This window comes from Daucus carota, chromosome 5 (genome assembly GCF_001625215.2).
Source record: "Daucus carota subsp. sativus chromosome 5, DH1 v3.0, whole genome shotgun sequence".
Taxonomy (NCBI): Eukaryota; Viridiplantae; Streptophyta; class Magnoliopsida; order Apiales; family Apiaceae; genus Daucus; species Daucus carota.
The window spans coordinates 40,898,297-40,925,674 of record NC_030385.2 but is presented as its reverse complement, the minus strand read 5'-3'; the positions used below and the strand labels follow the sequence as shown (position 1 = coordinate 40,925,674).

General features: G+C 33.1%; 3 protein-coding genes and 1 long non-coding RNA gene across 6 annotated transcripts; all 4 read right to left on the bottom strand.

Annotated features, from left to right (window-relative positions):
- Positions 1–1,603: 1,603 nt before the first annotated feature.
- Positions 1,604–3,456, bottom strand: LOC108220947 (zeatin O-glucosyltransferase). Its single transcript, XM_017394844.2, has one exon. It carries the CDS (start codon positions 3,319–3,321, stop codon positions 1,915–1,917), a length of 1,407 nt encoding a protein of 468 aa, XP_017250333.1. The 5' UTR covers positions 3,322–3,456; the 3' UTR covers positions 1,604–1,914.
- A 3,337-nt stretch (positions 3,457–6,793) lies between these two features.
- Positions 6,794–8,536, bottom strand: LOC108222222 (zeatin O-glucosyltransferase). The gene has a single exon (XM_017396141.2). It carries the CDS (start codon positions 8,333–8,335, stop codon positions 6,929–6,931), a length of 1,407 nt encoding a protein of 468 aa, XP_017251630.1. The 5' UTR covers positions 8,336–8,536; the 3' UTR covers positions 6,794–6,928.
- Positions 8,537–9,863: 1,327 nt separating this feature from the next.
- Positions 9,864–13,254, bottom strand: LOC108222207 (geraniol 8-hydroxylase). Its single transcript, XM_017396113.2, has 2 exons — positions 12,225–13,254; positions 9,864–10,711 (listed from the first exon to the last, which is right to left on the bottom strand). The coding sequence occupies exons 1-2, from the start codon at positions 13,239–13,241 to the stop codon at positions 10,091–10,093; spliced, it is 1,638 nt and encodes a 545-aa protein (XP_017251602.2). The 5' UTR covers positions 13,242–13,254; the 3' UTR covers positions 9,864–10,090.
- A 10,463-nt stretch (positions 13,255–23,717) lies between these two features.
- On the bottom strand, positions 23,718–26,833 carry LOC108222384 (uncharacterized). Of its 3 annotated transcripts, XR_010291963.1 has the most exons (7): positions 26,515–26,833; positions 25,603–25,746; positions 25,340–25,402; positions 25,129–25,263; positions 25,012–25,048; positions 24,267–24,335; positions 23,718–24,043 (listed from the first exon to the last, which is right to left on the bottom strand). It is a non-coding gene; the product is annotated as an uncharacterized LOC108222384 (long non-coding RNA). The 3 variants fall into 3 exon arrangements; XR_010291964.1 differs by having other exon boundaries at positions 24,946–25,048; positions 25,340–25,746; XR_010291962.1 differs by having other exon boundaries at positions 25,340–25,746.
- Positions 26,834–27,378: the final 545 nt, after the last annotated feature.

Sequence of the window (27,378 nt, the reverse complement as noted above, 5' to 3'; positions counted from 1 at the left end):
TTTTTTCACATTTCTTATATTTTAATTTAAAACTTCAAATAATTAAGTCATCGGAGTTATTCTAATCACGAGCTTGTAGGCTTAAAGTTAGAATTTTTGTTATCGTTTGTGCATAAAACGTTATAAGTTAGTTTCTAGAAATCAAAAATCCTAAATTTTTTTGTGAGTTTTTTTTCAATTTATAGAATTTGATTCTATAAACATGTAAAAGATTAAAATAATTTATAATTAGTTTTTGTTATATTAATAATTTCACACCCAATCAATTATAAATATTTTTAAAAATATCTAAACACGTAAAATGGAAATTACCTTTCACTTATAAATTTAAATACTTTTTTTGAATTGATTCAAATTAATTACATTTTATCCCTATTTTTAAATCCTATATCTAATCTAAATTTGTATGTCCACTGTTTCCGGTTTAGATGGAACTCTTTAAGGGCCATTTGATTCACACTGTTTGGAATGAAAAATCGGATTAAAGTGGTATGTGTTTAATTTATCATTGGTGTAGCGGTGGAAATTTTTTAAAAAAATTCTCTTATTAATTTATATTAATTAAAAATATTAATAAAAATACTATTACATATTTTTGTATCATTGATTATTCTTGTACTAAATATTAATATTTATTTACTTAAATAAAAACAAAAGATTCAAAATAATATTGTGAGAAGTGTAAGGGCCCAAATCCTGTTAGTACGATCCAGACAAACATTTAAAAACACAGTCCAATCACAATTACAGGTTGAGTTCGATTCGGTTAGCGGCCTACCCCTGATTATATGTTACTTAGGTGAAATACAGCATACGCGGTACAAGAACAAATTAAAAAAACCAAAAAATTTTCAAAACTGATTTAGTTTTCAACAAATTTTATATTTGATTTTTCAAAGTAAAATCATGATTTAATTCTTTTATTTCTAGATGAATGACGTGTTTGTCATATTATGTCAGCATCAATTTTTTGTTTAATTATGAGTTTAGTTATTTTATATCAGGGCACTAATTATTAATTTCGAAGAGCGACAGGAATGAAATTATATGACTACAAAAATTTTTATATCATATAAATTTATTTAAAAAATTAAAACTGTAATTATTCATTAATTTAATACACACACATCAATTATCGTTATTTATTTTGGGCCAAATTCTGATTATTTATATGTAGTACGATGACTTGAATTTTTAGAAATTATTTCTTAATCATGTATTTCACAATAACATTTTTAAAAATGTTTCTTTTCGAAATTAAATTTTTATAAAAAATTAAATTATGAGAACACTCTAATTTTTTTATTTTTTATTTTGAAAAGAGAACACTCTAATCTTAATCATATACTGAAAACATCTAAAATTTATCGGCCAATGAAGAATGAATAAGATCTCTGAAAAAATCTGGACCTTTTAATTACTAGCATGCTGTACCAAGAAATAATGCTTCTAATAAATAGCAGCACGTTGAAAACTGAAAAGAAACCCCAAACAAAGGGCATTGGCACTACTAGTATAATGTCTACTCTTGACTTTGTTGCCGTCCATACTCCAGCGATGGCGATGTCTGGGACGACCATTAGCAGTATGATTTACCGAGAAAAATTCCGAAATAACATAGCTCAATTAACTTAAATATGGACTGAAATTATGGATTTACCGATATAATACAAATCAAAATGATCTTACAGATAGGAAGACTTCTGGAACATGAGAAAGTTGCTGCATTCCAAGTCAGCCAAAGGGACATGAACAAGAACAACAAAACTGAAAAACAATAAATCACGAGTTGAGAGTAACGGAAGAACTTCTGCCAAGTTGATAAGTGAGAGCCAAAGGTCTCAACTTATTGACAATTTGGTTCAACCAATCAGTTAAACCAGTTTACCGAGAGGATTTTGATCAGATTCTCATCTATCTTTGTATGTGAGCAATGAAGTTATCAATCTCAGCACGAGTATCGCCTCCTATAGCAACAGATCTCTTGACAGCCGAACCCAACTCTGCTGCTCTCTTCCTTATATCTTCTCCTTTCTCTGATGCCATCAACTCTCTAACAGCATTCTCAATCGTCGATGACTCCACCAACTTATCCCTACTCTCCCAATCCTTGACCACAACTCCGATTTTAAGAACCTGAGTCACCAGCAAAGCATTGTGAGGCTGATCAGAATGCATAGGCCATGTTGCCATAGGCACTCCCATTGTAATACTTTCCAAACATGAATTCCATCCACAATGACTCATAAATCCTCCAACAGATGAATGAGCCAAAATCTCTAACTGAGGCGCCCAATCTCTCACTATCATACCTTGCCCGTTTAGTTCTAATCTCTCTTCGTAATGATTTGGCAACTTATATGCTCTTACATCATTAAGGAATATGTCTCCTTTATCCGCATCACGCAGTACCCAAATGAACTTTTGACCACTTTTTTCTAGCCCAATGGCAAGGCTCTCAACTTGGTCGTCTGTTAAACTAGTTGTTGTCCCGAATGAAACATATATTACAGATTCACGAACTTGTTTGTCTAGCCACTCCAAGCATTTGTGGCGCACGTAAGATGAATCCCTGGCCTTGCGTAGATCCATGGGGTTAAATGGACCGATAGCCCATTGTTTTTCGTTTCCTTTTGCAAGCACATCTAGGAATGGAGCTTCGATTGCCTTGCACGTATTGAAAAGTGCACCAGAGCTGTACTGAACAAGATCCTCCCGCTGCTTTAAAAAAAATTCCATGACTTCTGAACTGAGTGTAGATAGTATACTAGGAAGCTGTTTCACAACCTGATCATCGATGGTTTCAAAGCCTGATTCCCCCACTGTTTCACAGAATATACGAAAAGCTGAGAGGGGATGAAAAGAATAGGCTTCTCCATTCGGCAATGAGGCCACATCTTGACCAACATAAGGAATCAGATAGTCATAAATTACGACAACCCTTTTGGCAGTGGTGGACAGAGCTGACAGTAGTTCAGCCACATGTTTTCGAAGATGTAATGCAGAATAGAAAGACGGTACAAGATGCGAAGGGAATTGGAAGGCAGAATGCGGATTAGCAGGAGGAGAGTCGAAAGCAGGCACCGAAAATTCATGAAAATTTATCAGGGGACTTGAGAGAGAGTCCCAACCCTGGACTCTGAGCTTGGCCTGGCGAGAGTGGATAGCAGTGGTCACATAGTGAACCGGAATATTGTACGACGAGACGAGACGAGAGAGGTGGAGGAGCTGGTTCAGATGGCCTTGTGCAGGGAAAGGAACGATTACTACGGCCACTTCACTCTCTGTTGCTTGCTTCTGTGCCTCATTGTTACAGCTCATTCTCAAGTTTTTTATTCTCAACTTTCTTTAAATCAATGTAGCGGTGGCACTTGAGGTTTTAGAATAACCTGTAACTTGAGATAAACTATACAGATCAAGGAACTCTGGGATGTCAATATATAAGTGTTCGTTTATAAACCAAGAAGCGTTGACAATATTTATAAATGTAATTATTAGCAGTATCTCAATTATTGTTTTTGTTTGATCAATTATTAAGAAAAGGAAGTATCAACGGTATTGTGGCCATTAAAGGCCCAACATGAGCTGCTGTCTGAAACTGAATATAGGCCATCTAGATTCCGTCAATTTCTTCTCGAAGTGCATTTCTCTATTCACACGTGTATGAATAAAGAAGTTGAGGTCACAAATGTGCCTAAATATGTAAATTTTGTAATTCATATTATATTTTGTAATATGTGCAAAATATCTGAATTTTTATAATTCATTTTGAAAAAATGAATTCGATTGAATTATTGGTGGTCCTGGTGGATTGAAACAAGTCTGTGGAATCTATCACAGAGTCACAGAGTTTCAGAAGATATAAAATGCTTTATACAAGGATGAAAATTTCAGAAGCGGATTATTACTGGAGTTCAGAAGCGAATTTAACTGGTTTATAGTTCGAAATCAAATATTTGATGATTTTAATATAAAATCATGACTTCCAATTATTATTTTTTATTTTGCATAACTTAATTTGATGAAAAATTACATAGATCCATTGGCATTTCAATCGCAAGACCACACACTGCAAGACAAATATTACCCCACTGTTTCACAGAATGTCCGAAAAGCTGAGAGGGGGTGAAAACAATAGGCTTCTCCATTTGGCAAAGAGGCCACATCTTGACCAACATAGGGAATGAGATGGTCATAAATGACGACAACCCTTTTGTTGGTGGTAGACAGAGCTGACAGTTGCTGAGCTACTTGTTTTCGGAGGTGCAAGGCGGAGAAAAAAGATGGCACAAGATGTGAAGGGAACTGGAAGGCAGACTGTGGGCAGGAGGAGAGTCAAAAACAGGCACTGAAAATTCATGGAATTTGATCAGGGAAGTTGACAGGGAGTCCCAACCCTGGACCCTGAGCATGGCCTGGCGGCAGTGGATAGCAGTGGTGACATAATAAGAGCATCTCCAATGGTTTGGCACCCTTCAAGGGGTGCCAATTTTGACACATCACTCAAAATATTATATTTTATATTCACACTCTTCCAAATCATTTTTAGCACCCTTCTTTCAAAATACACTCCAATGGTCGGCACTCTAAGATGCCAACTTTATTAATAGAGATATAATATTTTATGCATTATTGGGATCACAAATCTATATTTTATGTATTATTGGGACCACAAATGAAGTTGGCACCCGTTGCCAACTTTTGGCACCCCAAAGCCAACTCACTTGACACCCCAATAGCACTCCAACATCTCCAATGAGGGTGCTAACGAGAGTGCCGGTCCATGTCATGCCACATGGCATTGGCACCCCCCATTGGAGATGCTAATGAACCTGAATATAGTACGACGAAACGAGTCGAGAGAGGTGGAGGAGCTGGTTCAGATGGCCTTGTGCAGGAAAAGGAATTATTACTACTGTGACTTCACTCTTTGTTGCTTGCTTCCTGGCCTCATTGTTGTTGCTCATTCTTAATTGTTGTTTGAACTTTCTATATCAATCTTCTGCAAGATTGAATGCAATTATATATATTGGTCCAAAAACAAACTAATTAATTTCAAATGCTAAACGAGCATGGTCCTGTGTATGGGCACAACCAACCTCAAGGTGATGGCTGTCTCTTGTCTGGCAGTATTTCATCCCTAAAGAGTAAACACCCCATTTGTCTGACTTCACCTAATTTGAAATTTGTAGTTGAAACTTCAATTGCGGCATAAATTTGAATGCCGACAATCGACATACTTGTTTCAATAAAAAGGATGTTTGCTGCACTAAATCGGTGCCAACAAGAGTATATTCGGATTCACCAGTCAAAATTTTATCTAACTGTTGACAAATATAAATCCTGGTGTCGTAAATTCTGAAAATTATTAAAAAACCAGATGTAGGTTGATGTCGCCATTGAAGAGGATGAAGATATTTTTCGAAGTGGTTGTATAATGCTAGTAATATTCAACATCTGGAAGATTTTATGAAATGATTGCGAAGACTTTGTTAGATAACTGGTTTGAAACAATATGTCAGATTCAGAATGGATCAAAGTTCATTTCAATTGGACCAGCGATTCTTCAACATATAGTGGACATAATCCGGCCTGATTTACCTGTATGAGCTAGATAATTTCTTTTTGTTTCAAGAAATTTCTTTATGTAAAGGCCAGCAGACTGCATGTTAATATGGTGGATTGGTGGTGTACCTTGGTTAGTTTACTTTGGTTTTCTTAGTTGTTTTGGTTAGTAGATTGGTCGTAAGACCGTAACAGTAGCTTATTTGCCAATTGCCGCATGCAAAACCTGTTTGCTTTCAAATATTTTTTTCTAATAAAATTTTAATAATAATAGTATCATTCTTTTATAATTTTAGAATAATATATGATATAGTTATTTTGACTTTACATTTCTCTATAATTGATAGCTAATATTACATAAATTATTTTTTAATATGTTATTTATTGGAATCAAACCTTAAATTTTTAATATGAATTTTTCTTACTATTGTATCACTGATTCTATCAATTTGTATTAAAGAAAGTTTATACAAATTTTGTTAAAAAGTAAATTAGTGAATTCTTGAAAAATTTATGTAAAAATGCTAAGTATAAATTTATGTAGGAATGCTAAGTTTAAATATAAAGAGTTAAAGGATAAATAGTAGAATACAGTTTTCAATGTGTTGAATCAGGAGGATTATATTTTGTATTATCGTTTAGGAAATGATTTATAAATACGTAGCCGATGACATTATATTATTTGTTTAAGAGATGATTTAGGAGATGAACTGTGACAGAAAACCAGACCCATGCATGCTATTTTCGATTGAAGACCGAGCAGATCAGCCGGCTAAAGCATCTCCTGATAAAAAAAAATATACGTAAAATATTAGTAATAAAAATAAAATTATATACATATATAGAAGCGCTTACAGAAATTGTTTTAGTCATAGTTTATTAATAAATTTAATGTGTATAATCTTTTATTTGATATCAACGTATGAGTTTTTTTAATGATAAGTAAGTCTACTCTTTCTCAAATCCTATATTCGTTACTGGTTGAAGAAGATCAAGCTCCAGTCCCCTCCTGCCATCAACAATTGTTGGTTCTGCTGCTCAGAAATCTGGAAGTCCTCTTCATAAACAAATTGAATGAATCCTAATTTAAAGTTTTTATTTATAAATTATCGTATTAAATCAATTTAAATTCAGCCTCTCAGTCTACATGTAATACATATTGAATTAGTCGCCATAATTCATTGTTTGACATTCAGGAACGTGACATTCTTCGAACTTCGAAGCAGAATTTGACAGTGCAAAACACTAACAAAACAAAGTGACATGAACTACAAAAATAGAATAACAATAATATCAAGTGCTAATTCAATGAAACACAGAGAGAACTGGAAAGGATTGCCAAAATGATAAGATAAACTGTCGTCTATCTTCGTATGTGAGCAATGAAGTTATCAATCTCTACGTGAGTATCACCACCATCGGCAACAGATCTCTTGACAGCCGAACCCAACACTACTGCTCTCTTCCTTATCACTTCTCCTTTCTCCGATGCCATCAACTCTCTAACAGCATTCTCAATCGTCAATGACTCCACTAACTTATCTCTACTCTCCCAGTCCTTGACCACAACTCCGATTTTAAGAACCTCCGTCACTAACAAGGCATTGTGAGGCTGATCAGAATGCATTGGCCATGTTGCTATAGGCACTTCCATCGTAATACTTTCCATACATGAATTCCATCCGCAATGACTCATAAATCCTCCGGTAGAAGCATGCGCCAAAATCTCCAACTGAGGCGCCCAATCTCTCACTATCATTCCCTGTCCGTTTAGTTCTAATCTTTCTTCGTAATGATTTGGCAACTTATATGCTCTCACATCGTCTAAAAATATGTCTCCTTTATCCGCATCACGCAGCACCCAAATGAACTTTTGACCACTTTTTTCAAGGCCAATGGCAAGGCTCTCAACTTGGTCGTCTGTTAAACTAGTTGTTGTCCCGAAAGAAACATACATTACAGATTCGTGAACTTGTTTGTCTAGCCACTCCAAGCATTTGTGGCGTCCGTGAGATGGATCCTTAGGCTTGAATATTTTCAATGGGTTGAATGGTCCAATAGCCCACTGTCTGCCCTTTTCTTCGGCTAGCACATCAAGAAATGGAGCTTCGATTGCTCTACAGGTATTGAAAAGTGCACCCGAGCTGTACTGAACAAGATCCTCACGCTGCTTAGAAAAGAATTCCATGACTTCTGAACTGAGAGTAGGTGCTACACAAGGAAGCTGTTTTATAAGATGATCATCGATAATTTCAAAACGGGATTCCCCCACTGTTTCACAGAATGTCCGAAAAGCTGAGAGGGGATGAAAACAATAGGCCTCTCCATTTGGCAAAGAGGCCACATCTTGACCAACATAGGGAATCAGATAGTCATAAATTACGACAACCCTTTTGGTGGTTTCAGACAGAGCTGATAGTAGTTGAGCTACTTGTTTTCGGAGGTGCAAGGCGGAGAAAAAAGATGGTACAAGATGTGAAGGGAACTGGAAGGCAGAGTGTGGGTTCGCAGGAGGGGAGTCGAAAGCAGGCACTGAAAATTCATGAAAATTAATCAGGGGACTTGAGAGGGAGTTCCAGCCCTGGATTCTGAGCTTGGCCTGGCGGCAGTGGATAGGAGTGGTGACATAATGAACCGGAATATAGTACGACGAGACGAGACGGGAGAGGTGGAGGAGCTGGTTCAGATGGCCTTGTGTAGGAAAAGGAATGATCACTACTATCACTTCACTCTGTGTTGCTTGCTTTTGTGCCTCATTGTGATTGTTCATTTTCAGGTTTTGTTTGAAGTTTTTATGTTAAACAACAAATTGTATCTGCTTTATAGGGATGTTGAATGGGCAGAAGCAACCTCAAGGTGATGGTTGTGTGGCTGTATTTCATTCCTAAACACCCCATTTGTCACCTCTAGGCTTTAGTTGACTTCACTGATTTCAAATTTGTAGTTGAATATGAACTGAAAATTCATATTCTCATTTCATAAAAAGAAAAGGATGTTTGCAGTGCCGAATGTGTTATTAATAATTGTGAGTATCTGTCATTGTTTTTGTATGAATAGATTAAGAGCCTTTTTGTTTTGAATATAATGGGTACTTAAAACTGTTTCTAACCTTAAGTCGAAACATGTATGTATGTTTGTATAATTAGTCAGAAGTCGGTTTAAAAGCAGGAATAAGCGAATCTGACTTAAAACCAGAAATTAATTTGATATAGTTTTTTCAATGACTTAATTTTTGATAAAAATTAATCATAAATTATTCATAAATCATTTTATTATACTTTTAACAACCTATAAATCATCAATAAATCAAAATTATCCAACACATATTTTAAACTCACAACTTATTAAATAAGTCAAGTATATTTGTTTTTACACACTTGTCAACTAACTGATCTTCTTTTAAAAACACATATGCTGTTTGGAAAATAATTTTTTATACAATCTGTTTGGAAAACAGATTGCTCATGCAAATCTTTATACAACTATGTACGCTCAAATATCTAAATTTCATCGGGCAAAAATCCAAATCCGAATCTAAAGTATTGGTGATCCTGGACCCTGGGTGAAAGTGGAATTTGACACAGTGCTCTCAGAAGTTAATGGATACCTTTTACAAGTATGCAAGATTCAAAGAGAGGTCGATGTCTGGATGAGGTAATTGAAAAGGATGAAGACATATTCAAAGTAGTTGTATAGTATTTAACATCACGAAGACTTTTTTCCCACACTAAATAACATCATGATTGCCAAGACTCAAGAGCAAGAGCCGGACAATTTATTAAATGAAAAATGTTATGACCAAAAAAGAAGGCCAGATTCAGAATAGATCACGTCGTGTAGAGATGGACAAGCCCATTCTAATTGGACTATGGATCCTCCAACAGTGCTGAGTCTGCTGACATGATCGGGCCTGGTTTAACTAATTAATGACCCTATCCTAAACATTAAAACACATTGTAAGAAATCCCTATACAAGTTAACCATACAGCTGACATATGCATGCACTAACTAACTGGTAATTCTAGATATGTAAACAAAAAAGTGGCACCAACCACACTAACTAACTTACTGGTAACTAACTAACTAAGTAACTGATTTCTGTATATACTGTGTTAGAGCAGGGATGTAGTCTGAAACTATGAAGCTCTCAGTTTCTTATAAGAGTCAATCTTACAAGTTATTTACTCCCTCCATCCCACAATACAAGTCTCTTTTGCAAAAATTACACATACTAAGAAAACATTAATTGGACAATATTTTCTTACTTGTATCCCTACTAAATGCATGAACGTAGACTCTTATTTAAACTCTAATTAATTGTTATACAAATTCAAAAGAGGGTAAATTTGGAATAATGTCACTATTTTTGCATTGGAAAGTGGAAACTAAAAGTGGACAAGTATTGTGGGAAAAAAAATTCTTCCAAATGAAGACTTGTATTGGGGGACGGACGGAGTATCTTATTCTCCTTCACAAAGTAATGGACCACATGAATTTATCTAAAATGTCAATTATTAACCAGCTGCTACAAGCCTACAACTAGAGTTGGTACAGCACGAAACGGATGAAGCTTTGCTAGAGTGACCCCAAACTTCTCCTCCATGTCCACTTCCTCTCCTGCAATTCCACCTTCGAGTATCCAGTCAAAACAATTTATGAGGGAGCCCAACATCACTGGCACCACCCCCATGGCCAATGGCAATCCCGGACATATCCTTCGACCTGCACCAAATGGAATTAGCTCGTAATCATGGTCATTCACGTCAACTACTTCAGAGTCCAGGAACCTCTCCGGTTGAAATGACAAGGAATTTTTCCATATCAGGGGATCACGTCCGATAGTCCATGCATTGACTAGAATTCGCGAATTCTTTGGAATAGTGTAGCCACAGAGGTGGACATCTTCTTGTACTTGGCGAGGTACTAAGAAAGGAGCCGGTGGATGCAGTCTTAAAGTTTCTTTCACAATACATTGCAAATAAGGCAACCTAGATATGTCCGCTTCTTCAATAATCTTTCCTCTTCCAATCACTTGGTTCAGCTCAGCTTTCGCCTTGACTAATATTGTTTCTGACTTTCGTAATATCTCAGCCATTGCCCATTCCACTGTACTTGAAGTTGTATCTGTTCCTGCAACAAACAAGTCCTGCAAATGTGTATTAAGTATTAATGATTTTGGATTTTGAAAATCTCAGACTGCTGGGTACATCATACGTATTATCATATGAACATGATATAAATTCCAAGATAGGAATATAGGATGCTTTTAATATATTCAAGTGTACGAGAACAAAATCCCAGCAAATCTTGAGTTAGGGTCCTAGCTGGCGCAGTAGTGTTCCTTTCTTTGATCTCGAAAATAGTCTTTTCTAATGAGGGGACACGTTACCATTTTAGCATGGTATATCAAGGTTTCACGTTATAATAATTTAATATTATGGTGTAGTTAGTAACTTAAAAGCTACGATACCATATACTTCCTCCATTGACCAACAGAGTTTAAGAATAATAAGATGGTGGTACCTGTATTAGGGCTGAGCAAACGTTCGGTCGAAAACCGAACCGAACCGAAATAACCGAAAATCGAAATTTCTAATTTTTGTAAACCGAACCGAACCGTACTTCGTTTTCAAACCGAACCGAACCGAACCGAAAAATACTTCGGTTTTTTCGGTTCGGTTAAAGAAAAACCGAACTTCATGTTTTTCATCCTTGTGCTTCATATTCTCAGAACTAATCAGTGTTTCCGCGTATCAATATCAGAAATCACAAACAATACGAGTTCATCAGACAAGTCAATTCCACTAGCCAAGTGATTCAGAATACTTTAATACTTAAAGGAAATCAGAACATGAATAATGTTAAGAGAATAAAGCAGATCCAACCATTAAACAGATGTGAAGCTTGAAAGTTGAACTGGAAGTCGGCAAACCGGAAGAGCAAGTCGGAGAATGGAGGCGCAAGGCAAAGCAAATCTGATATCTAATACTTTACTCATGTATTATTATTATTAAATATAAATATCAATAATATTATACATAAATATAATTTAAAAACATATATATGTAAAAAAACTTCGGTTATTTCGGTTAAACCGAACTTATACTTTTCAAAAACCGAACCGAACCGAAATTTTAATTCGGTTATAACCGAAAACCGGACTAACCGGAATTTTAAAATTTTCCAAACCAAACCGAACCGAATTTGTACGGTTCGGTTCGGTTATTTCGGTTCGGTTCGGTTTTGCTCAGCCCTACCTGTTATATCCATAATGGTCGAGAAATGAATGGAACCGAGAGAGTATAAAAGATATTCCTTCCGTCTCATCAGTTTTTAATGCTACTTTTTTGCACGTATTTTAAAACTCATATAAAATATAGTTTCATAATGTTTTTTTTCAGAAAAATGTAAAAAAAAATTTGACGTTTAAACTTTTATAAAAAAAAACTTTATTTAACTATATTTTATAATAGCCGCGTGCAAACAGTGAACCTCCGGGCCGGACGGAGGGAGTATATTATAGTTAGATGAGTTACTAAGTACTAATCCTTAAACAAAAACGATTGAGAATTCTTGTAATAACGAGCATTAGGTTACTAGTAATGAACAGCAAGGATGAAAGAAACACTTCTCGAAAAAGAAAAGTATATGAAACTTACCACAAACAGGTGTTGGATTTGAGTTTTGTCCATCTCATTTGTTTGTAACATCGTTAACAGTTCATCAAGCACGTCTGTTGTACTCTTCTCACTGGAATTTCCCGATCTCTTCAACTCCAAGCGCTCATTTATCAAACCATCAAACAACTCGAGTAGCTTCTCACAATAACCAGCAACTCGCCGGTTTACACCTTGTGGATCGATCCACTTAAAAATAGGAAAGAAATCTACCAAATTAGGCTTACCCGCCTCAACCATCAAGTTCCACACCAACTCCCTGAAGGTTTTACCCTCCTCGGTATCCTGATACAAATCTATCATATCCTTTGAAAATATAGTGTTGGACAAAAGATTAAGCGAAGTTAAAAATGTAGCACTACCAATGTCTACAGCCTCACGAATCTGGCTACACGTGTTACAGTAGCCAATAAGCTCATGCACCTTCCTACTTCGTATATGCTTACTTGCATCGAGCTTGTTGGCTGCAAGTATACATGAGGTCGTAATTTTTCTTAAACTTCTCCACCGACTACCGACAGACAAGAATACTACTGAGTACTTGTGATGGTCAGAACCGCGTGTAGCATCGGGAACAAGACGATTAGAGAAGGCCAAATCTTGCTTTTGGAGGACTTGTTGAGCTGCGCTTGATGAAGAAATGACTATGGTGGTTACACGGCCTAATTTCAGACGCATGATGGGACCGTAAACCTGAGCAAGATTGTTTAAGGACTTATGAGGGAGCTTGCCTAGTTTGTGTATATTTCCGATGATGGGCAAAGGATAAGGTCCTGGTGGAAGTTTTTGAGGAGCTTTGCTTATAATTCTTCGGAAGAAGCGGAGAGTAAAGGCTAGCAGGATGCACATGGCTACACTGATCAAAATTGTATCCATGAATCCTATTGGAACTGTGGTCTGAGAGCTGAAGATGCAGATCAATATCGGAGACAGGGGGTTGAGAGATGATAGTTGATCAACTAAACTACCGAAATGAGACGTTTGTGAGACTTCGGGCATCCAAACATATATACCTTTAAAAGATAGAAAATGTTTGGTGTACATAATTTTGTAGTTTATTGTACATAATATTGTGTGGTGAGTTTTAATTGAAATGACCCCCTGTATTTACATAATCAACCTCAATTAAAATCATGACCTTCTGTATTTATTTCCTGATTGGGTGCCATTTTCATGACTTGTGTTACCATTTTGATGGTTACTATATATGTTATATTTAATTATGTTTTAATATCTATTATTTATTTTTCGATTAAATAATTAAGTTTTATGTGTCTAAGCAAGGGACTTTCCTTTGGTTATTATTTCTTCATGATTTTATTTCTCTCTATTTTAATAGATATACTCCTTTCGATTTTGCTTTTTTATTAGATTCATTATTTTTATATATTTATGAAATTTCCAAATATTTATATACATATATATGATTTATTGATTTTCTTGTATTAATTTATGTCTTGTTTTGTTTGTTTCTGTTTTCAGGATCGGAGCAAAGGAAAAGATGTTTCTAGAAGATGGAGAGGGGTGGCAATATCAGACACGATCCGAAACCCGACACGAACCCGACCCAATCCGAAACCCGATTTAATGAGACAGAAACCCAAAAGTGACCCTAAAATCACCCGATTGATCCGAAATGACTCGAAATTAGAATTTCATTTCTGATAACTTCAATTTTAAGTTTTATTCAATTTTAAGTGATTTTAACTTAACCTGAAATCGACCCGATTACTGACACGAACACGACTCGTTATCCGAAATTATCACCCTATTTGGAGTTCATCTCTTTGATCATTAAAATTTTATTTTCTAAATTTCTGGAGACATAGTTAGGTGTCCATATTCCAATAGATTCCTCCGTGTCCAACGTGGTTGTATAATACTCCCTCCATCCCATTTTAAGTGTCCATTTTGCCAAAAAAAAATATCTCAAAATATGTGTCATACTCTTTAATCTATGTAAACTTTATACTATTTCCAATATAGAATTAAATACAACCAACAAGCCCCTCATAAATGTATTAAGAGAGATTATGAATGTATAGTGTAATTTGAAATGAAAAAAGGTCCAAATACATAGTAATTAATGAGGTGCATAATCAATATGTTATGAAAACTAAGGTGATTAGTTGTGGAAGATAATGATCAAAACATGATATTAATTATTTCTTAATATGTGTGAAATTTGTAAAGTAGATACTTAAAATGGGATGGAGGGAATAGTAGTAGAGTATTTAACATCACGAAGACTTCTTTTTTCTGGAAGACTTTATTAAATGATTGCGAAGAGGCAAGAGCCGGAAACTTTATCAAATGAAATATTTGATTGAATGCGAATGGACCAGCATTCACAACGTCAATAGACATATAAAACTGCCCCCAAACAACATGCCATATGACAGAAAAGAAAAAAAGAAGCTCCAGATTCAGAATGGATCACATGGTGTAGAGGTGGGCAGGCGCATTTTAATTGGACTAGGGCCGATTTAAATTTATGAGCTGGATTATTTCTTTTGGAAGTTGAACATGTGCTCTTCTTGGTTAGTTTACTTTTAGAGCCCGTGTGAAAATATTGTTTCAATTTCGAATTATGTTTGAGTTGTTATTTCAAATTCTTAAATCTATCTATATTATACTGTTAAAGCCGAAAGATTAAAAGTTTGGTCGGTCGGTACTTGGGTTTTATGGGCTTTTTATATAATCAATTACTAAAAGTTTTGTCCGCCGATACTTGGCCCAAATTATGAGCTTTTTATATAATCAATTACTAAAACTATTATCTTTTATATATTTTTTAACTAAAAAATTTAAAATTTTAAAAATAACATTGGACAACATAGCAATCATCTTTTTTAACTAAAACACGTTATCTTTTTCAAATTTTTAACTAAAAAACCCATACTTCTATACTATACTATGAAAGCCGAAACATTAAAAGTTTGGTCAGTCGGTACGCGGGCTTTTATACGGACTTTTATAATTAACGGGCTTCAAACAAAATTAACGGGTTTCAAACAAAATTAGTGGGTTCAAATAAAATATAAACAAATCAAAACATAAAACAAATATACGATGAAAACATAAAACAAATATAAAATCTATTTGACTATACCAAAACTAAAGTCAAACCTTAAAAAAATACTATATCTATATTATTATACTATTAAAACCGAAACATTGAAAGTTTAGTCGGTCGGTACTTGGGCCGAAATATGGGCCTATCTATATAATCAATTATCCTTTTAACTAAAATATATCATCTTTTTATATTTTCTAACTAAAAAATCTCAATCTTCTAGAATAACATGGAACAATATAGTAGTTTAATTAAAACATATTATCTTTTTTAGATTTCCTAACTAAAAAAACTTATCTTCTAATTAACACGGGCAACATATATATAAACATATAATGTTATTATATATATATTATTAATAAATAACCGGTGATATTTTTCAACCAAAATATATTAACATCATTTTTAAATTCTCTGATGATCTCACTTTAAAAAGTAATTTATCAATTCATGATATACTATATTATCATATTATTAAAGCCGAAACAAAAAAAGTTCAGTTGGTCGGTCGATCGGTCTCTCGAGTTTGATGATCCGGTTGGTATTTAAATTCATAATATGTTATAATATTTTTTTTATTATCTATTAAATTATTAAAGCTGAAACATTGAAGTTTGGTCGGTCGGTCAGTCGATCGGTACTTGGGCCGAAAAATAAAAAATATTATAACCGCGTCGGTCGATCGGTCTCTCGAGTTTGATGATCCGGTTGGTATTTAAATTCATAATATGTTATAATATTTTTTTTATTATCTATTAAATTATTAAGGCTGAAACATTGAAGTTGGTCGGTCGGTCAGTCGATCGGTACTTGGGCCGAAAAATAAAAAATATTATAACCGCCCGTGCATTGCACGGGTTATAAGCTAGTACTATATTAGAGCAGAAACATTAAAAGTTTGGTCGGTCGGTACTTGAGCCGAATTATGGGCCTACTTATATAGTCAATTATACTTTTGACTAATACTATTATTTTTTTTATATTTTCTAACTAAAAAAACTCAATCTTCTGAAAATAACATTGGACAACATAGAAACTATTCTTTTTAACTAAAATACATCATCTTTTTCAGATTCCTAACTAAAAAACCAAAATTTTAAAAATAATACCTGCAAAATACATATAAAAAAAATATTATTATATACAATTATTTAATTATTAATATACAACTGGTGATTTGTTTCAACTAAATACATTAATGTTATTTTTAATTTCTCCATATTATCACTTTAAAGTAATATATAATAGATCTATACTAGCTACTTATACTATACTATACTATATATAATTATTATTATATTAAAACTGAAAATTTAATATTTTTATTGGTCGGTGGAGTTTTATCAGCCGGTCGACATAATTCTACGGATCTCCTTAATATATAACGTGTTCCGATAATATTTAAAAATTCGCTCAGCATGATAGAAGTCAAAACATTGAAAATTTGATCGGTCGGTAATGGAACCGAAATACGGGTCTCTTTATATAATCAATTTATTCTTTTTAACTAAAATATACTATTTTTTTTATATTTATTAACTAAAAAACTCAATCTTCTAAATTAACATCGATCAACATAGTAATTACCTTTTAAACTAAAATACATTATCGTTTTTAGATTTTTATAACTACAAAAACCGATGTTCTACAATTAACACGAGAGACATATATATAAAAATATAATATTAATATATATAAATATTAATAAATAACTGGTGATATTTTTCAACCAAAATATGTTAACATTATTTTTAAATACTCTAATAGTCTCACATTAAAAGTAATATTATAAATCTATGCTATACCATATATTATTATATCATTAAAATCGAAATATAAAAAGTTCAATTGCTCACTTGGCTGGTCCCTCAGTCGAGCCTTATTTATTTTTTATGTTAAATATATTAATTTATTTAACACAAAAAATAAATAATAATTTAATTATAATATATAATTTGTAATAAGAAATAAAAAATTATATATTAATTATTTTACTAAAATTATTTAACGAATCAATACAAGAGGCTCAAAAAATAATTTAATAAATAATATTTAAATTTAAAATAAAATACTAACATAAAAATATACCAAAAGCGCTCAAAAAAATTTATTAATGAATAATACTGGGTGCATTTGTTTTAAAAAGAATAATGGGAGTTGCTGCATAGTACTCCCTCCGTCCCATTTTATGTGACCTCATTTCCTTTTTGGGACGTACCAAAAAGAATGAACCTAGAATACTTACTATTTTTTAACACTATTTTCACTATTACACCCACTACCTCTCTATTTTATACTCTCTTATTATTAAATAAATACTATTACACCCACTACCTTTCTCCACTATCTCAAATCTATTATTAAATATTGATAGGTCCCACCACTTTACCCACTTTTCAACTACATTTACAACCTTTTTCTTAATCTCCGTGAAAGTCAAACCCATTCACATAAAATGGGACGGAGGTAGTACTAACTACTATGGAGGCGATAACACGAGTCAGGTGGCTAGTACCTACATTTCTGTAACTTCGGTGGTTGGACCGCTCATTTTTGAACTTTAAGGGTAAACCTTCGTATCGGAGGAAAATAGTCTATTCAAAGTGGTTGCATAGTTAATGCTGTAAGTTTGTTAAATAAGTCCTACTATGGATGTAGCGATTTTGATGGTTTAGTTGATAAAATCAAAACATTGACCCCTCGTGTAGGTTTTAAGAGTGTTGATTATGTAGTACGATCCGCTAATGGTCTTGCTCATTGTTTAGCCAAGATAGCTTCATCAAGTCGAGCTAGCGCTGTATGGAATAGGGATATTCCCTCTGTTGCAAGATCTGTTTTTCTGGCAGACTTGCCAATTCCTGTGTAAGAAAAAAAAAAAGTGGTTGCATAGTTACCCTTTTTTTATATGACTCTTTGATTTTGACACACACTTTTAAGTGCTTTGACTGGGTAATTAAAATTATTATTTTTTGAATTTTCTTATTTTGAATAAAAAATTTGATTATATATTATTATTCTGAAAAAGAAATTTTAAAAAATAATATTTTTAATCATCCGGTCAAAATATTTAAAAGTGTGTGTCAAAAATCAAAGCGTCATATAAAAAAAACAGATAATAACATCATGAAGACTTAAATGACTCAGGAAAAAAAAAGACTTAAATGATTGCGAAATGAAATGTTATGACCATTGCCAGATTCAGAATGGATCACGTCGTGTAGAGGCGGACAAGCCCATTTTAATTGGACTATGGATCCTCCAACAGTGCTGACATGATCGGGCCTGGTTTAACCTAATGAGCTGGATTCTTTTTGGGTACTAGAAAATTTTATGATGCATGTTTGGTACGCTGGTGTTGTACCTGTGCTCTTGGTTGGTTTTTTACGAAATTCTACCAAATGCTAAAGTATTATTCATCCCTCTTGCAGTCTTGCTTGATAATAATAGAAAAAGGGCTCCCTCAAAATTTTATTGAGCATCGTTTATCGAAGAATGATCCTGGCCATTAAAGATTAAAATATCGATTTTAATGAAAAACAAATGCGATCATAATTTTTTTTCATCAAATCAAACTTTTATACGAAGATCTTAATTATAGAGTCAGGAGTAATTGTGTAGAGGTTGCTTCACGGATACCACTTGGACATGGGAACGGTGTATTTTCGTGTTTAATGTATTGGAATTATAATTTGTATCCAATTCATTCAGGATTCGTGTATTTACTCTCAAACTTATATATGTATCGTGTATATTTAATATAAATATTATAATAAAAATCTAATTTAAATATATTTAAAAATATATTATATTTGAATATATATTTTTTACATAAAATATAGTTATTTATTATAAAAAATATTTATTTCATATATTTTTTTGTATATAAAATGAAAATTCATATTAACACAACACTATTCAGCATGTATTTTCATATTATGTACCAATATTAGAATACAAATACTAATTTTTGTATTACATTTGTGTCGTCTACCAAATTAGGAAGTGTAGACTCTAGACTACCACCTGCCTAAATTTTTATTTTTTTCTGGGTTGCCCACTCCCATTTAGTGGTATTTTTCAAAATTCATTAACAAGTTATTAAATAAATGAATCACATCAGTGTTAAATTGAATTCTCAACCAATATTAACTTTTGGTCTAACGGTAAATCCGACGCATGTCTTTATTTATTTTTGAGACACCCCTCTTGCCTGTGAAGCCTTATTAGAGCAAGTCCAACAGATGCCCTATATCATGTCCTAAGTTATAATTTAGGGCAATTGATCAAAAAACTTGATCCAATAAGAGCAAGTCCAAGAGTGTCTTAGAGGATGCCCTATATAAATAATAAAATATAATGTCCTAGTAGTTTAGGACATCACTTTTATAAATTCACTCCAACAAAAAGCCTTATCCACAAGCCCTATTATTAAAATATTAATATTTTGAATGAAAAAGTAGAGGGAAAAGTAGTGGGGAGAGAGAGAATGATAATATTTTATTATTAAAAGTGAAATGAGGCTCAAGTAGGTGAGCCCTAAAAATAGGGCTGAAGTAAGTTGTCCTAGTGATTTAAGGCATCACTAGGACACTGTTGGAGCAATGTTTTCAATCAAATGCCTCAAATTATGACTTAGGACATCATTTGAGGCAGCTGTTGGAATAGTGTCTTAGTAGAAACCCTATATATATAATAAAATATAATGTCCTAGTGATTTAGGACACTATACACATACATTTACTCCAACAATATGCCTTATCTTCATGTCTTAATATTAAAATATTAATATATTTATATACAACTATATATAAGCCAAGTATGAAAAGGTGTGAAAAGAGAGAGAAAGTGAATATTTTATGGATTAAAATGGTTTAGGACAAGTGTGGTAGTGCCTTATAAATAAGGCACATGTAGTGTGTCCTAGTGTTTTAGGGCACCATTAGGACACTGTTGGATTGCATATTTATCTCAAATGCCTTAAATTTTAACTTAGGACACCATTATAGGGCACTGTTGGACTTGCTCTAATGTCCTAGTGATGCCTTATATTACTAGGACAACCTCCCCAAGCCCTATTTTTGGGGCACATCTCACCTTGCCCTATTCAATATTTTATTATAAATTCTCATCACACTCTTTCTCTCTCTACTTTTATATTATGCTTAAATGATGAAAGAGAGTCTTTTATAATAAAATATTAAACATAGTGTGAGAATAAGACACATTGTTGGAGTTCAAGTTAGTAAAGTATGTCCTAAATTACTAGGACATAATATTTTATATTATATTTGGGGCATGAACTAGGACACTCCTGGACTTGCTCTTATGTTAAGTACCTGGTGGCTAGAAGAACATTATAAAGGTAAATAGAGGGCCGGTTACATGTACACAATTGTACAGGAAAGGTAGGTGTACACCATCAGTGACTTGAAGTTACTAATGGTGTGCATTAAATGAAGTACATCAGTGACATGATCTTCCGGACGCATGAAAAAAGGATTAAATAGCTACGTTAGTGACTTCAAGTCACTAATCAGTGACTGGAAGTCACTGATGTTGAGCGAAAACCTAAAATGTCGGTATTATCCCTCTCACCTTCAGTGACATGAGATCACTGATGTTGCATCTAATTTACATCAGCCAACAATGTACCAACACCCCAACTACCTAGTAAAAAAATCATAATTAAGGTCACTAATGAAATGAAATCGTTATATTAGCTCCCAAGACTAGAGCGGTGGAAAATTTTTTAAGTAAAGAACATCAGTGATTTCAAGTCACTGTTATAGTTCTGGGGATATCCGTGATCTTAAGTCACTGATGAAAACGTTACAGTAGCTCCCCAAAACTAGAGGGCTGGAAAAAATTCTAAGTCAAAAACATCAGTGACTTGAAGTCACTAATGTAATTCTGGGAATATTCGTAACCTTAAGTCACTGATGAAATCGTTAAAGTAGCTCCCCAAAACTAGAGGGCTGGAAAAATTAAGTAAAGAACATTAGTGAGCTGAAGTCACTAATGCGTAATCTTGAAAAAAAAATTAAGTAAAGAAAATCAGTAACTTCAAGTCACTGTTGTAATTTTGGAGATTGATTTAGAGGTTTGGAAAGAATCTCAAATAAAAAATAAGCGACACGGGAAAAAAAAATTCCAAGTAAATACTAGTGACTTTAAGTCACTGACATGAGTTTAAGTAAAACTCAAAAAAATGTTGATTTTTGTTTAGCATTTGATTAACATAAGGTATAGGAGTTTCGTTATATCTATAATTAACGAAAAAAAACTAAGTCCGCGATTTTTTAAGAACAATAATAAAATGAAAAGGATGGAATTTTGCACAAGTTCAACACAACACATATTATCTTTTCAATTTAGATGATTATTTTGCTTGACATAAAAACCCATCACTTATAACTAATAATATAATTTATATTTTTTATTATCATCCAGACATATTTTTGAAAAATAATTTTACTTACAAATAACCAAAATACAAGTCAAACCACTAGTTGACTGTTAAAATATCAAACGAAAAAAAATTATTTTTTTCTAAAACTTTTTTAATACCATCAAAATATATAAACTTTGACATTCGTACGGTTGGATCATCGAGATATATTTTCAAAAAAAATTGAAACGACAATACATGATAAAATACTACTTACATTTACAAGTCAAACCACTATTTGACTGTTAAGATTTCAAACGGAAAATAGTTATTTTTTTCTGAAACTTTTTTAATATCATCAAAATATATAGACTTTGACATCCGTACAGTTGGATCATCGAGAAAAAATATTCAAAAAAATAGAAACACAAATACATGATAAATGTCAAGTTACTAGTACAAGTCAAACCACTAGTTGACTGCTAAACTCTCCATTCAAATAAAATTATTTTTTTTTGAAACTTTTTTAATATCATCAAAATATATAAATCTTCACATCCGTACGGTTGGATCATCCAGAAATATTTTTTAAAAAATATAAGCTGTAATACAAGATAAAACACTAGATGCTAGTACAAGTCAAACCACTAGTTGACTGTTAAACTCTCCATCCAAATAAAATTATTTTTTCCTGAAAATTTTTTACTATCATCAAAATATATAAATCTTGACATCCGTACGGCTGGATCATCCAAAAATATTTTTAAAAAAATGTAAGCAGTAATACATGATAAAACACTAGATGCTAGTACAAGTCAAACCACTAGTTGACTGCTAAACTCTCCATCCAAATACAATTATTTTTTTATGAAACTTTTATAATATCATCAAAATATATAAATCTTCACATCCGTACGGTTGGATCATCCATAAATATTTTTTAAAAAATGTAAGCTGTAATACATGATAAAACACTAGATGCTAGTACAAGTCAAACCACTAGTTGACTGCTAAACTCTCTGTTCAAATAAAATTATTTTTTTTTGAAACTTTTTTAATAACATCAAAATATATAAATCTTCACATCCGTACGGTTGGATCATCCAGAAATAGTTTTTAAAAAATATAAGCTGTAATACAAGATAAAACACTAGATGCAAGTACAAGTCAAACCACTAGTTGACTGCCAAACTCTCCATCCAAATATAATTATTTTTTTTCTGAAACTTTTATAATATCATCAAAATATATAAATCTTCACATCCGTACGGTTGGATCATCCAAAAATATTTTTAAAAAAATGTAAGCAGTAATACATGATAAAACACTAGATGCTAGTACAAGTCAGACCACTAGTTGACTGCTAAACTCTCCATCCAAATATAATTATTTTTTTATGAAACTTTTATAATATCATCAAAATATATAAATACGGTTGGATCATCCATAAATATTTTTTAAAAAATGTAAGCTGTAATACATGATGAAACACTAGATGCTAGTACAAGTCAAACCACTAGTTGACTGCTAAACTCACTAGTACAGAATGGACTTTCAGCGTCGGTCAAATAACCCCTAAGGCGTCGGTTAAGTGGCGTAGCAAATGTAGGAGACGCTATAGGTATATGCCTTTAGCGTCGGTTAAGTAGGCGACGCTATTGTCTTGACAATAGCGTCGGTTATCTGAAATGCCGATGCTATATCCCAACCTATTGCGTCGGCAGTCTGAAATGCCGACGCTATAGCCCTTATCTATAGCGTCGGCTATCTGAAATACCGACGCTATAGCCTAACCTACTGCGTCGGCTGTCAGAAATGCCGACACTATAGCCCTTACCTATAGCGTCGGCTGTCTGAAATGCCGACACTATAGCCCTTACCTATAGCGTCAGCTGTCTCAAATGCCGACGCCTAAAGTGTTCTTTTTAATAATAATAATATTTTTATTTTGGTGTAAGCTTTTGACAATTCACCACGGTCATAAGAATGTGCTCAAATTACATGAGAGAAATGAATAAACAACTCGATCTTATTAATAAAAAAATATTACCTAGTTTATTACATTAGAAACATCTCCAAACTCTTCACGCATATTAATTGTTATATATAATGAATTTTTTTATTACACTAAGAACATCTCCAAACTCTTCACAAATATTAATTGGAATATATAATGAATTCTTGCTCCACCAGACAGCTCAGGTGTTAGACATTTCTTCGTTCTTTCCCTCAATCACAGAAGACAAAGCTGTTCCATAACTAGGATGCTCCTTTGCGACGGAAACTAGTGCATAATTTAAGCCCCGAAAGCAATGTCTTGATATGTTGCACGAAGATCTAAAAATAATGAATGTAAGTGAGGTTGTAACTTTTCAGATCTCTGCAAAGCCAGCATCATACTATTGCATAAAGGAGGCTGGACTAAAATAGTACACATGGCAACATAAAAGCAGGTTGGACTGAAAAGAGTACACAAGTTTACATTTTTATCACCAAGTAACCAAAACCAATAAAAAGGCAGCCTTAAATTCTACAGGAGTTTACACAAGTAGAAACATACCTCAAATTCCCGCGGAGAATGTCCTCTCACAACAACATTGTGAGTGGGTAATGGGAACTGAGGCAACTTCTGCATATAAGAGAAGTCACATTGTAAATAAGTCTGCAGTCCAATATAATTACAGTGAGGAAATATTAAACCAATATCATTAGCAATATATTACCATTGTATGATGTGCAACAAAAGTTGTTTTTAAAAAAAAAACAAAGAAAGATAAAAGGGACAAAAAACAGGATAGGAGATGCACCAGAAAGCGTGTGATAAACATTCACTTGTTCCACCTTATATAAGTAAGCTTATTTCTAAAGATAGGAAATATGTAAGCAAAGCGGACTAAGAAGGGGACTAAAAACAGGAGAGAAGATGCACCAGAAAGCCTGTGATAAAAATAGTTACCCTTTATTTACTTAACAGGGCAAATTTAAAATATGTTGTCGAGCTTGTCACTTGGACACTATCAGCCGAGTTCAAGTGACATAGTCTTGATTACTTAATGTTTTATTCTCGATACATATGAAGAATAGATAAGACTGATGCCACTAACATTATTATTTAATCTAAAGTTCACTTCCTTCTTCTTTAAAAAACTAACAGAGCTATAACAAAATATGTATAAAAATGAAAGTAGAAGTATTCCCATAGTATTAGTATATGGAACATGTTAAAAGTCCTGGATCACCTTCAATTTTCGGATGTAAAAAAAAATTTAACTGATATAAAGAACCCGCAAGAATGCCACATATACCCGGTATAATATATCTCTTCCAAGATGATAAGAGAAGCTGCAAGAGAAAACCTCAACTTAATACACAAGAAAAAAGAAAGCACAAGAGCAAGCAACTGGGTGCAAGGGCTGCCTTACCCTGGATTCGAGCATAAGCCAAACAAGCAACTTTCTCACTAATAAACTGTATCTATTAGTTGACCATGCAGTTTTCAGTGTCCACATTTCTTGATGCATTCACAGCTTTTACCGGGCAAAAATCCCTTAATAGATCTAAAACAATGAAAGTTAAATACAAGAATAATGAACATATATAAATTGCACATATAACTACAGCAAGGTGACATACCTGTTTGCTCTCGGCGAAAGCTACCCACATTATACCAGCAAGGCCGAACTGAGGTTTTGGTACCTTCCAAAGTTATTTGAATTAGTCCTTGCAATACTTGCTAATAAACAGCTAGACAGATACTCCTATATAGGAGCCAGAGCTCTATAATTTATTTCATGTGTGGAAATATAGATGTATCTATCTTTTCAGATAACAAATGAGGATGATAATATCAAAATTATAGTTGGCAAAATGAGAATGAGAAGAAGAAATACACTAACCGAAGCAAGCACTAATACAGTAAAGAAGTTTAAATACTGTCCTTGTTGACCCATTCCAGGAGTCGGCATCATTGTGCCATTAGCAGAAGATATACCAGATTGACCAACACCACTAATCATATTTGTCTCAGTCATACCATACCCCTGTGTACAAAACAGCCAAAAACATGAATAGCCATTCAAATGTGTGATCACAATAAAAATAATAATTCTCGAGAGGAAAAGAAATATGATGCATAAAAGTTGATGATCTAATTAATTATGCGTGTAGGCGTTAGCATTGCTTCGGACTTTTCCAAACAAATAGTAAAGCTGAATTGTATTTACAAGACTATATTAACCTTGGTTCTATAAGTCAAGTCTTCTGACTTTTCAAAGCTCTGAAAATTGTAAACACAATGTAGCAATACTTTTGTGTCTGGAACCAAGTTGAACTTATCCTCAAAACTTTTATACTTCAAATTTTCACCCGTGACAAGCATCAACTCATGTGATCAGATTTCATATTCGTTGCTTCAATAAACTATCATTCTTGAACAGTCCTACTTCATATTCCAACTTATCTCTTACTGTAAAGTAAAGGTAAACTTCGCACAATTATTCCTACACGACAGATTCAATTACTCAGGCTTATGCTTAAATTCCTACAGTGGACGATAACATTGACAGAAATGCCAAGTACATCAGAAGTCAAAAAAACAAAATAAACAGTATAGCCAAGTAAAATCATCGTCACTAATTAATCGAGTTAACAACAAATGCCCATTTCACAAAACATCATCACATGACTAGAATAAAATTAACAACATCAAACAGTACACCAAACTCAAACCCATCAAGAATCAATACTAAAACAAAACCTAGATGCAATTTTTCAGACTGATCCCTAAATTTGGGGATATAGAAAAGTACCGATACAAGAAGCCCAGCAATCCATCTGTGAAATCAATTAATTAATCCCGTAATTAAGCATCCGAATCAGTTTGGGAAGCCGCGCAATCTAGTGAACCTGTAGAATAATCGATCCCGCCATCCACCAAGATATCGAAAAGGGAAAGTGACATTGAGTGGAAAAAGCGAGAAGAGATCGAGAGTGGGAAACTGAAAAAAGATTGATCACTGATGGATCATGGATGATTGGATGGAGAGTGAATTAGGTATTTTGACTCTTTGAGTCGACAGTTTGCTGAGAAGTTCTGTGAGGCGAACGTGTGTATACCAGGCCACCAGCACCTGACAGCCTAGCACTCTCGTATAAATCCTATCCTATAGTTTAGTTATTCAAATTTTTTTTTTATATTTTTTTTATAATTTTAAAAGTGAATTATATAATATATTTTTCTTTATATTATATTAAATATGATTATATTTATAATATATATTTTAAACTATAAATTATATCACAATTTTAAAATAATATTAAATCTCTTTTAATTTTAAAACTAAATAATATAAAAGTAAATTTAAGATAATAATAACAAATATATTTTTAAATTATATATAATATATGAAATTTCATTAATTTAAATTATAAGATTAAGTTATTAATAAAAACTTTTAAAAAAAATTTATGAATAAAAATTTAACTTCTAAATATTAATTCAAGAAAAAGAAAATTTTAAAGATGAATTGCGCAACTATTCTTTACAGGAGCATTAAAGTCCGTGCAGCTTCCCGGTCCCCCAATGTATACTATCCCGGGAGACGGAGGGAGTATTCTATTTGTATTATATATAATACAATTTTATTTATAATTTAAAATTTATATTTTATATA